At 29.9% G+C, this 12349-nt stretch overlaps 2 protein-coding genes and 1 non-coding gene across 3 annotated transcripts; 1 reads left to right on the top strand and 2 right to left on the bottom strand.

Annotated features, from left to right (window-relative positions):
• Positions 1-4806: 4806 nt before the first annotated feature.
• Positions 4807-8863, top strand: LOC107491122 (protein DETOXIFICATION 35). Its single transcript, XM_016111889.3, has 7 exons — positions 4807-5109; positions 5919-6544; positions 7070-7126; positions 7475-7713; positions 7860-7978; positions 8265-8351; positions 8626-8863. Exons 1-7 carry the CDS (start codon positions 4822-4824, stop codon positions 8689-8691), a joined length of 1482 nt encoding a protein of 493 aa, XP_015967375.1. The 5' UTR covers positions 4807-4821; the 3' UTR covers positions 8692-8863.
• Positions 8864-9246: 383 nt separating this feature from the next.
• On the bottom strand, positions 9247-12135 carry LOC107491124 (rRNA 2'-O-methyltransferase fibrillarin 2). Its single transcript, XM_016111891.3, has 7 exons — positions 11996-12135; positions 11590-11885; positions 11267-11362; positions 11101-11178; positions 10830-11006; positions 9882-9950; positions 9247-9611 (listed from the first exon to the last, which is right to left on the bottom strand). Exons 1-7 carry the CDS (start codon positions 12009-12011, stop codon positions 9435-9437), a joined length of 909 nt encoding a protein of 302 aa, XP_015967377.1. The 5' UTR covers positions 12012-12135; the 3' UTR covers positions 9247-9434.
• On the bottom strand, positions 10242-10314 carry LOC127748280 (small nucleolar RNA snoR60). Its single transcript, XR_008010222.1, has one exon. It is a non-coding gene; the product is annotated as a small nucleolar RNA snoR60 (small nucleolar RNA).
• Positions 12136-12349: the final 214 nt, after the last annotated feature.

Below are 12349 nucleotides of genomic sequence, written 5' to 3'. Positions count from 1 at the left end.
ATTCTCACACGTATCTTGGATGCACTGATCCATATTAGAATATAAGCATATCTCGGATGCAGTGTATCTGAAATGCGCTCATTTTTATATTTCGAGTGCATACCTGAGATATGACTCTCAGACTCTGTATCGCAGAATAAAATCTTTTTTAGTTTCTTCTACTATATTCGAACTGTGACTAAAAATATATTTTAATAAATACTTGCACATTTATTTAAATCGGTAAATATTATATTTTTAAATTTAAATAAAAAAATCCCAAAATTTAGTCCAGCGCATATATTCTATCTCTTCTGTTATATTTTCTTTTTTTTTTGGTTCATTTGAGTCATGCAACCTTTTATTTATTTATTTATTTATTTATTTTGGTCAGAGAGTCATACAATCTTTTTTTTTGTAGATTGGAGTCATACAAATTTTAATTACTTACTCTAGCAGAGACTCTTTTAACCGATCCCACCCTTTCAAGTTTCAATCATGATGCTCCCATGGCCCACTATCATCCAAGGCCTCGTATTGTGTTCATTCCAGTTGGGCCCAATCCTCTCACATCTAAGCGCAGCACCTTCTTTTCAAATGGAGCCAATTTCCTCCCAGCATGAGCTACTCAGCTTTCAAATACACCGTTCAACAAACAATCAGAAACAATTCTGTTAGTACAACATAACTTCAAGAAGAATATCTGTATTCTTGTATCTGTATACTATAATATTCCATTTCATTCATGTGTTACAATCTTTTGCTCTATGCCTTACATAGTTATATAGTAATTAACATGTCAAATAATGGTTTAATAGTAAATTTAGTCTAGAAAAGATTCATCATTTTTTAAATTTATCTCTTAAAAAATTTATCAGTTAAATTAGTTTTTTAAAGATTATAAATTAATTATTTTTGACCTTTTTATTCTATTAATAGTTTTCGGGGTTAAGTATGATTTTGGTCTCCAATGTAGAAGTCAAAAATCAATTTCGTCTTCGACCTTTTTTTCACTACAAAATAGCCCCAGAAATTTCAGTTTATTTTAAAATCGTCTTTTTTATCAATTTTACCTCGCCGCTTGCATTGCTATCCGCGTCTTTGCCGCTGCTCCACGATCCTCACCGCCCGCCACTTCTTCTTCTTCTTCTTCTTCTTCTGTGAACTGGATTTTTAGTTTTGAATTTTGTTGATGGTTCTGAGTTTTGATTGTTCTGATTTTTTGAGTTCTGATTTTCTGATGGTTGATGATTCTTCTGATTTTCAATTTTGTTGATGATTCTTCTGATGATGATGATATTGATAACCATGATGATAATGGTGATGGTGGTAGTGGGTTCTGGTTCAGCTTGGGCTTCTGGTTGATTTTGGAAAAAGTTTTGATGATGATGATGATGATGATGATGATAATGGTGGTGGTGGTGGTGGGTTCTGGGCTTAGGCTTCTGTTCTGCTTGTTTCTGCTAAGTTTGATTGATTTTGGGGATGAAGGGGGAAGGGTATTTTCGTCCGAATGACGATTTTAAAACAAACTGAAACTTTGGGGGACAATTTTGTAGCGAAAAAAGGTCGAGGACGAAATCGATTTTCCGCCTCTACGTTGGGACCAAAATCGTACTTAACCCTAGTTTTCGTCAATGATTGATGATATGAAATGTTAATTGACACCATATACGATATCTAACATGTCTAATTAAACATTAAACAAATATGTTTATAAAAATATATCAATTTAGTCATTAGATTATATTGGGACTAAGATTTATATAATAAAAAAATTAGACTAAACTGATATAATTTTATAAATATATTTTGTCAGTCGTTCAATTGGATATGCTAGGGATCATATATGTTATTAATTAGCATTTTACATTATTAATTGTTGACAAAAATTATTAATAGAGTGACGAAAAGACAAAAATAATTAATTTATACGTTTTAAAAAATCAGTTTGATTGATAAAATATTTCAAAAGACAAATTTAAAAAATATTTTATTTTTAAAAACTAATTTGACCATTATCCTATCAAATTATCTATCAATTCTTACTAATTAATTTTACATAAAAATAATTACAAGTAAATTTCACTTTGAAATAAATTACTTCTGAGCAAGAATATTATTTTTATTTATAAAAATTTAATATTAGATAAATTTATTTATATATAAGTGAAATTAATTTCATAATTATAAAAGATAATTTCTATGTGAAAAATGTAATCAAACATTAGTTTTATTTATGGTTAAATTTATCAACAAACTATGTTTGAAATTTTATAAATAAAAATAGTAATTATCTATTTTGAGAAGGTATAAAATTAATTTTGGATAAAAATGATAGTTATCAATTAAGAAAAATCTTATTTATCAAGTGTCTAAAGACACTACTCATAGTTAATAATACTATAGTTAAAAAATTTTGATAAAAATATAAATTAAATATTTTAAAATCTTTTCTTTTTGTTCTCATGTTCTTAGAATTATGAAATAAACAATTTGTTTTTAACTACGTGAGGATATAAATTCATTTTTATTTTATGTGAATGATTTTATTATTTTAATCTCGATAATGACACGTGCCTTAGGCCACTATCTATTAGCATGTGTTGAAAATCATAATGATATCCAAGAAGATTAAACTTCATTGCTTCTCCTTTTTTCATCTTCTTCTTTGGGTCTCTTTCTAACTTTCTTTATGCCATTTTCTGAAGAAGGATGGACTAAAAAAAAAAAGGAAAAAAGTGTCCTTTATCCTTTTTATAAGTAGTGCAATTATTCGTTTTTGTTCATCCACATGTTCATTCCCACTTAGCTTCTTTTCTTCTCTAAATTGTCCATGTCTTTCTCAGTTATTATTCATTTTAGTGCAATCAATGCAAACCTAGACTTTGAAAAGAGAGAAATGCTTTGGATTTTATTAACCAGTGTCGGCAATCCAAGATAGAAAGATATTTTGCTAATATATGCATAATGAATATTGATTAAAATTTTAAATGTAAAATAGCTATTTACTTAAAAAAATTACTTTAATTAACGAGCGAGTGACCTAAGAATTAATATTCGATCTTTTATAGAGTTTAATTTTGATGTACTAATAGTATAAAGTATTTTATATCGTATAATTATATTCGTTTTTTTTATAATCACTTATGCAGTGAATATAAAAAGAAGTTATTTTGATTTATATATCATTATATAATTGAATGTACGTATAAAACTATTTTACACCGTACATCAAAATTAAATTCATCTTTTATAATGTCCAAAATTTTAAAAAATTTTAGATTTCTATAAAAAAAATAGAAAATAAATAAACTTGTTATTCAAATTAAAACCCATAATAGTTATAATGAATACTTTAAGATAAGAATAGAAAATAATTTTTAATTAGTCAATATTAATAAAAAAATTTATTGTAACTTTGTTTTTTAACTTTCATTTACTGAAAAATATAATTTTAAAAAGTTAATTGATATTAAATTGAAAAAATTAATTTTTGAGTTGAATTCATAAATATTTATAGTAAGAAAATTTAAACTTATTATACATTTATTAAATTATCCAAATTGTTATATAATTCCTAGTACCTTAATCATATATATGAATTTTTGTTTTCTTAGGAAAAGGAATTTTGATGATTCACACCAACTATAATTAATAGAGGGCCCGGAGAACTACTAGAATATGTAATGGAATCATATTGAGATTTCAGCAGAATATTGACCACCACTACGTTAAGACACATGCATCTATATCCCCCTTAGATATTCAATTCCCAGAAGAAAGGTCACAACAGCAATTAATGAGAAAGCTAATTACTAATATTTCGACGTTGAATTTTGTTTGGACATGTGTTAGTAGTGTACTGTTGTTTTGCATAAAGATAAAGATATTATTAAATAAATATGATTATTTAAAAATATTTCCCCTAGTATGAAAAAGAGTCTTTGAAATAAACGTTTTTTTATATTAAATGTTAATGTACACAATTAAACTCGATATAACATAGGATTTTTTTAAAATTAAATAAAATTCAGATACTTTCTTATTAAAGTAATTTTTATCACAGATATAGTGTATTTTTTTTTAGTTTAGAGAAAATAAAATAAAATTTAGGTTAACGTATGTTCTAAGAATACATCATAAGATTATTATTATTAATAGATTGTTTTAAATATTTTTATTTAATAAATACAAAATAAATACATTAAAATTTTATCTTAAAATATAAATTAGATAAATCCATTAAAATATCTTACATTGAGTGTTGGCAATGCAAATTAATGTTGTTAGCTGTAAAAAAAAGACAAGCGCTATAAATTAAACGTGCCATACTTGTGTCTTAATTGAGTAAAAGACAAAGAAGAAAAGGCTACAACATTACATATGAAAACAAAGGACTTGTTTCGTACAATGCAGCATTCTAAAATCGAAAACTCCGGTTAATAAAATATAACATGCTAAACCAATTTGGATTGGTCGAGTGGTCAGTTCATTCGTCTGCTTAAACAAGAATTAGAAGTTTAAATTCTATTTTATGCATACAACAATTTCTTAACCAACGACAGACCCTTAAATAAATCTCCAAAATATATGATAGATTAATTCTTGGTCCATTAGACTCGGGGATTAAAAAAAATATAACAGTACAAAATAGAGTGTTAATAATATCCTCTACACTATTTTCTTTTGTATGGCTGTGAAACTATATCATCAAATTAAAGTGTTTGGGTTAATATCATCATCATAGAGATAATAAGACTTGTATATTTATATATTAGTGTGTTATATATATCTACATATATAGAATTTTGGGGAAGAGGTGGGTTGCTTGAATTCAAAATGGAGGCACCACTACTAGTTGATGTGAGGAAAGAATCATGTACTGATCATCATCATGATGAAGAGAATGATTACTTGGGAGTGAAGAGCTTGAAGGATGCAAAGTTTGTGTTGTGGAATGAGACAGTGAAGTTATGGAAGATAGCATTGCCAGTGGCACTTTCCTCACTCTTTCAGTTTCTCATAAATTCCTCAGTTAACATATATGCTGGCCATATTGGAGACATAATTCTCTCTTCTATTTCTGTTTACACTGGTGTCATCAGTTCTATCTATCTTTGTTTGCTGGTTTGTACCTTCATTCCTTCTCAATAACTCTCTTCTTACTTCTTCATTCTTATATTACTCTTAATTCTTCATCCAATAACTTGGTTTTTCTTCTTTCCATTTCTCAACATATAGCAATACATACAGTGCTATGTGTTTTAAAAATGCTATACAAAAATGAAAAACTATTGGGTTAACAACTTTTAGTATTTTTGGCCGTTATTGGACCAACACGAATACTAAATTATTTTTAACAAATAAATTTTATTAATTCATGTATGCAAATTCTAAAAAATTTAAGTGTAAATTGTATTGATTTATATGTGCAAAATTTTGATAAATATAAGTGTAAATTACATACTTTTTGTGTGCAAAATGTCTGTAAATATAGGTGTAAATTATTGTTGGTGAAGTACTGACAAACAATGACAAACAATAATAATATTTACTGGTCATGTAATATTGTTCTAAAAAAATTGATTACTAATCAGTTAAATGTCATAATGTGATATTTCATACATTTTCAATATATGTTTTGAATTCTAATACTTATTTTAGTGATCAAAATATTTTTTACCTTAGTCAAAAGTTGGTTTCTAGTTGAATATATATAATCATTTGATGTTTTTCTTCTTCTTTTAAGTTATTTATTATACTCAAATTTTATATAAAATAACTATCATGGAGATTTTAATAAGATATTAACACAATAAATTAGTTAGTAAATAAGATCATTTTAGTAAATATTTTTATAATTAACCCTTGATTTTAAATTCATTGAGAACTATCTACTAATTATCTAAGAGTTCATGGTTTCAATAAAATTGCAGTATGGCATGTCATCAGCAGTGGCAACACTTTGTGGACAAGCATATGGAGCAGGACAAATTCAATCCACTGGAATTTTTGTTCAAAGATCATGGATTGCATTATCTGTGACATCCATATTTTTGTTACCTACACACATATATGCAACACCAATCTTAGAGTTTCTTGGCCAAGAAAAAGGCATAGCCAAAATTGCTGGCAATTATGCCTTACAAGTAATTCCAAACATGTTTTCCTATGCAATTAGTCTTCCAATCCAAAGATTCCTTCAAGCACAATGCAAAGTCAATGCAATCATGTTCATATCATTTGTGTCCCTAGTGATACAAAATTTGTTGCTTTATATATTCATAAATGCAATGGATTTGGGTACAACAGGTTTAGCTTTGGCCACTAATGTAACAGGTTGGGTTTTTGCTTTGGCTCTTACAATCTATGCTTCTTGTTGGTGCAAAGAAGGGTGGAATGGTTTGTCTTGGATGGCTTTTTCTGATTTATGGGCATTTATTAGGTTAAGTCTTTCATTTTCTGTGATGACTTGCTTAGACCAATGGCATGGTAATTTTGTTGTGCTACTTGTTGGTCAACTTCAAAATCCTGTGATTGCTCTTGGTTCCTATTCTATTTGGTAAGATAATCAAATTAAAATTCATTCTTTGTTGTTATGTAATTATAGAATTTAATTTTAATATACTCATAATGTAAAAAGTTTACACAATCATCAGTCATATTTATACGGTTGAAAATTAATTTATGAGTAAACATTTAAACTGATTTTTCAAGAAATTTTTTATTGAATATTTTAATTACCAAAAAAAATTATTACCCTAAAAGTCCTTGAGATATATTGGTACTTTTGCAAAAAGAATAATTTATTTTATAATAAAATTTGTTATAAGCTTTTTTTTTTCACCACGTGTATTAAAAGTTTTATTGAAAGTGATAAAATAATTTGTCTTACGAGAATTATTTTGAGTAATAAAAAATTTTTGAGATCAAAGTATCAAATTTAAAAATTGTTGAGATTGATTTGAGTATTTATTTTAATATACTTTTACTGATATATAAAATTACTTATATTGCTTGGAATACACATAATTTTTTATTCCTATGTTATCTTGGTTTACTTCACTAATGTTACTTTATGTTTCAGCATGAATATTCTGGGTATCTACGCCATGCTTCTCTTTGGAATGAGTATCGCCACCAGGTGAGTGGCGGATTATACTAAAAATCAAAATGACAATTATTATTATTAACAGAAAATAATACATATTGGTGGGGAAATATGACTTTGAGTGTGTGTGTGTTTGATCTCTACTACAATATTATTTTTAAATAAGTCTTTACAAAAAAGTTTAATCTCTATTATACAAAAAAGTTTGTAATTATATTCTTACGATATTATTTTTAAATGATAATTATTTATAGAAATTTGATTTAAAATTTATATCTGCAATAAGAATCTAATTTCTTTTAATGATAATTTGTGTTCATTTTTCTTTGTTTTGGTCTAATGCTTATTTCTTAATGTGATTTTTTATTATTGTACTCCTAGTGTTCGTGTGTCTAACACACTTGGCATGTCACATCCAAGAGCAGCAAGATATTCATTCTTTGTGGCAATGTTTGAGTCCCTTTTCATGGGGATTTTATTCATGATCGTAATCTTCTTTAGCAAACAACAAATTGCCACCATCTTTACCAACAGTGACGATATGATCAAAGCTGTGGGTGATTTAGCTAATGTTCTTGCTCTAGCCTTGATTATTAGTAGTGCTTCGCTAGTGATAACAGGTAATTAATTACACTTCCTCTTTTAACCTTATATAATTATTCACCAAAGGAAGAAAAAAAAAAGGAAAGAACCTTGTGTTTGTGTAGAGTTATTCCATTTCCATTAAGTATTAACCTTAGTTTGTTTTTTAATTATTTGTCCACAGGTGTGGCTACGGGATGTGGATGGCAAGTAATGGTTGGATACATAAACTTGGCATGTTATTACATTTTGGGACTCTCGCTTGGCTATTTCCTTGGTTTCATTCAACATTTAGGTGTCAAGGTGATTTATCTTGTTTCTATGCCAATTATTTTTTCTTCCTTAATCTTCAAAACCTCCCTCTAAAATAAAAATTTTAATTACAGTACATTTATATAAAAAATTTAACACCCGTGTAAAATATATATTAAAATATAAAAAATAAATATATTTATTTATGTTTATACACAAATATATAATTTACTGATTTTTAATATATCAAATAACCAATAATGAAAGTACTACAACATGGAAAAGCATCTTCAAGGCTTTATATACATTATATTATTTGATACCTTGGTGGATGTAGGGGCTATGGGGTGGGACACTGTCCGGAAGTATTATTCAGATTTTGGTCATCACAGTTATTATTTGGAGAACCAACTGGACCAAGCAGGTAACACTTGGTAACACATTGTTATTGTTATTATATGTAAGCTAGTTACTAGTTATGTCAACATCTTAATCAAGCATCATTAAGCGAGCCAATTAAGTACTTTTTGTGTAGAATTTGGAAGCAATCATTGTCCATTAATCATGATGCATAAAGAGCTATTACAACACAATTTTTCTTTTCCTCGAATGTTTCATACTATTCAACCTGTGTTTTGTAATTTTCTTTTTAATTATCAAATGTTACCATGTGATAAAATCATAAATACAATTTGCAGGTGGAGCAAACAGCTAATCGCATGCAAAAGTGGAGCCCCAAGGGCATCCGAAAAGAGATGATATAAAATATTAAAATGTAACATCTCCCAAGAACCTTAAAAGACATAAGAAAGGACTCTGTTCCCATTTCATATGGTGTGGAATTGTAATTCCTTAGTATAAAAAAAATTGTTGATATTGTAATCATATCTCAATAGGGTCAATATTTTGTAAAGTTAATAATCCCTTCTAAGAGAGGATAAGTTATAAACTGTTACTAAAATTATAATCCAATGGCTGTTACTTAATGCTTGGTTAATACTAAAGAACTTCCCATTTCTATATCAAAAGAAAAGATAAAATTCAAATCAAAATGCAGGGATTCAACCAGATAAAATTCATACATATGATGATGATATGAGAGCAACTGAATGCAAGAACCATATGGAGAAAAATGGCACTCGCAAGCATGTGCTCAATCATCACTTTTGGCAACCAAAAGGGCTGAATACGCTATTCATATAACGCATCAGTAACGCAGAGGATTGCCTTTTCTCCCTTTAAAAGAAGCTTAATTGAAACATTAAGAGAAATTGCTTCAACCAAGCAAGAAGATAACAAAATAATCACTTTGATAACACTAAAAGAAGAAACCCAACCATGAAATTACAAATTTACATTACACATTCTTTTGAAAAGCTTCTATCGAGTAGAGACTACCAAAACAAGGTGTAGGTATAAAAATCTCAAGATTTCTTTATCACAATATATCACTAACATCTCAAGATATTGAATATTAAAACATGTAATGTAATCTAAAGAAACAAGTTTACTCGGCATCTTTTTTCTTCTTAGGCATTCTGTATCCACCAACGACACAGGCATGGTCCCGTTCGAATGGTTCAAGGGTGACTTGCTCAAAAGGCTTAAATTGCTCTGCCTTCAGCTTATTGACTTCACTTGCAAACACAGACTCCGCTGGTACTGTGGAATCTATGCAGTTGGCCTATCGCATACAAAAAAATTAGATTATTAATCACTACCCCTTTTTTCCAAGTCAAACAATCCAATACATTAAGGACTTGTTTGATCCACATAATGAAACTGCACCCATTAGGATAAGGTTTTCAACTGTTGCTGAGCAACTTTAACCATCTATCTAAATCATTCATAAATAATATTATGAAAGGACAGATTTCAATTAAGAATATATGTGAATTATGGATGTACTCCACATGAGAGGCTTTTTATCAACAAAAATCTAACGTAAACAAACCTTGATTGAAATAACTAAATGACCCCCTGCTTTGAGATAATATGAGGCATTCAATGCTAAAATCCTTGCCTGCAAGGGTGATCAATATAGCATAAAGTTTTAGGGGGAAAATATTGATGCATAATCTAATTTATAATCCAGACTGTTGGTAACGTAAGGAAATAATATTCTCATGGAACTATTATCCGGTTAGTTTACAAGTCCACAAATAAAGATAACATGGCTGAATATGCATACTACATTGCTCAAAGAAGACGGGAACATCGAAAGAAAAACCAACTTATCAAGGAACTAAATACTGCAAAGACAAGTTTACTGTTATAGAGAGAAAACATTGGGATAGGAAAAAAAATAAAGCCGTGCATCAGAATCTCGAATCTGCATCATCCAAGATGTCCTGAAGGGGAATCCGAGTATATCTCCTCATGTGCACAGATGTAACATATAGAAGAGGAAATTGTTTAAGTGAAAAAATACTTTGTATTTGTGAACTATTAACATCCATCAATTACTGAAAACAGGAAGCTTTTACGAGAACTTTAAAATGGAAGGTACATTGCATAAACATATAAAAAAATCTGAAAGAAAAAAACTTTGACCTATGCAGCAGGTTACCACTAAAAGTGATAACAGGAATAAAATAAAGATCATAATAAAAACATCATTTGATTGCATCAATGAAAATGTTTAAAAAGAAAAGCGGATATGCAAAAACTGTGAAGCATGAACATACAGAATTGGAGCAAAGAGATACTTACCTGAAGTTTGACAGCCATAAAAGGACGATGAAGAAAAGAAGATAAAAAATGAATAGGTTATACATCACTTATGGAAAATTAGCGTTATATTGGCTTAACAGTCACAAGGAGGGTGGAACCATCCTTGAAAACTTCAACACTTAACCGATATATCTTTCACAATCGAATTGCCAAGAAGTTTAAACCACACCTGATCAGGTTGCGCAACATCAGAAAATATCACATCTACCATGCCAATCAACATCCTGTACTTAGCTGGATGTCTAGCATCTTCAATAATGGGTATAACATTGGTGCGTTTCTTCGCCATGTTGACCAAGTCACGCCCGCTACGATGAGAGAACTCCACGGCATAGACAACTCCATTCTGCATACATCAATCACAAACAACAAATTCTTAGTAGCTCTTGAAAACCGTAAAATCACTTGAAATTATTATAGAAGTTTGAATTAGTACATACCGGACCAACAACATCCGACACATGTGAAACAGTTGTTCCAGAAGCAGCTCCTAGGTACAGGACTCGAGCGCCAGGTTTCTTTATAGAACACAAGCGAAGCCGATCAGAATATGCAAATCAATATACATGGTTCAAAGCAAAGGCTAAGACACTTGAAACTACTTACAATCCATATGTTGTCAACCCCACCGAGAATGGCAGCAGCCAACTTGGAACGGAAAGGGTTCCAAACCCTGTACTCATCTTTTGTGCCATCCTCCTTCTGCAAAATGTAATAATAGTTCATATGCAACATAACAGATGCTAAGTTAAGTACACTAATCTAATTTTTTCTTTCTTTTTGCAAGGCATGAACAAGATAATAACAGATGCTAAAACCAACAGCTATCAAGCATTTCATTACATAATGCAGCATATTATAAAAATCAACAAATTATTTACACACCAAAAAAGAAAAAAAAATTGGTACAAGCTGAAGAAGAAAATAACCTGCACAGTGATCCTTTTCTCATTATAAACAGCTTCACCAGGAACCAAATTCTTAGTAACAAGAGCATCTTCTTTACCCTTTGCAATGAAAATACCTTCATGTCTGTGAGGCTCAACCACAACCTTGCTGCCTCCCTTCATTCCTCCACGGCCACCCCTACCTCCTCCACGACCACCACCACCTCTGCCGCCGCCACCTCGAGCTTTGAATGGCGTACCTCTTCCACCACCACCACCTCTCCCTCTGCCTCTGTCACCTCTGCCACCCCTGAACCCTCCACCAGCACCACCACGACCTGCAGAAAATGAAACTTCAAACTTATCAAACATTATGAAGAGCCAGTAGAATCAAGCTGAAAGTACTAGAGATTGAATTACGAAAAAGGAAACACAATTTGGCAATAACCTCGGGGAGGAACCATCTTCGAAAGCTTAGATTATTGAAAGAAACACGGATTGGAATGAAGAAAAATGAAGTGTGGTAATGAAGGATTTATAGCTAAACTTTTAGGGTTTAGGGTTTTTGACAGTGCGAGTCTCGGATCAACGAGTTGCTTGGTTACGGGCTCCGCGATCAGGAACTACTTTATGGACAGAAACAATCTAATGGATTACAAAGCCCAATTAATATTAAATATTGAATCCATTCTAATTTTATTATTTAAAATTTAGTTGGATTTTTAATAGTCAAGTGAATAACTTGTTTTAGCATGAAATATCTGTTTAAGAATGGTTTAATTTGTTTAGTGCTAGATATCTA

Source organism: Arachis duranensis, chromosome 5, assembly GCF_000817695.3.
Source record: "Arachis duranensis cultivar V14167 chromosome 5, aradu.V14167.gnm2.J7QH, whole genome shotgun sequence".
Taxonomy (NCBI): domain Eukaryota; kingdom Viridiplantae; phylum Streptophyta; class Magnoliopsida; order Fabales; family Fabaceae; genus Arachis; species Arachis duranensis.
The sequence above is the reverse complement of the archived record's forward strand: the minus strand, read 5'-3'. Positions and strand labels throughout refer to the sequence as shown.

Coding starts and splice junctions, on each gene's coding strand:
- LOC107491124 (XM_016111891.3), bottom strand. Junction 11,007..11,100: donor TGTCGGATGTTGTTGGTCCG/GTATGTACTAAT, acceptor TGATGTATGCAG/AATGGAGTTGTCTATGCCGT. Junction 9,612..9,881: donor ATTTAGTTATTTCAATCAAG/GTTTGTTTACGT, acceptor TGTATGCGATAG/GCCAACTGCATAGATTCCAC.
- LOC107491122 (XM_016111889.3), top strand. CDS start 4,822: ATGGAGGCACCACTACTAGTTGATGTGAGGAAAGAATCATGTACTGAT. Junction 5,110..5,918: donor CTATCTATCTTTGTTTGCTG/GTTTGTACCTTC, acceptor ATAAAATTGCAG/TATGGCATGTCATCAGCAGT. Junction 8,352..8,625: donor GAACCAACTGGACCAAGCAG/GTAACACTTGGT, acceptor TACAATTTGCAG/GTGGAGCAAACAGCTAATCG.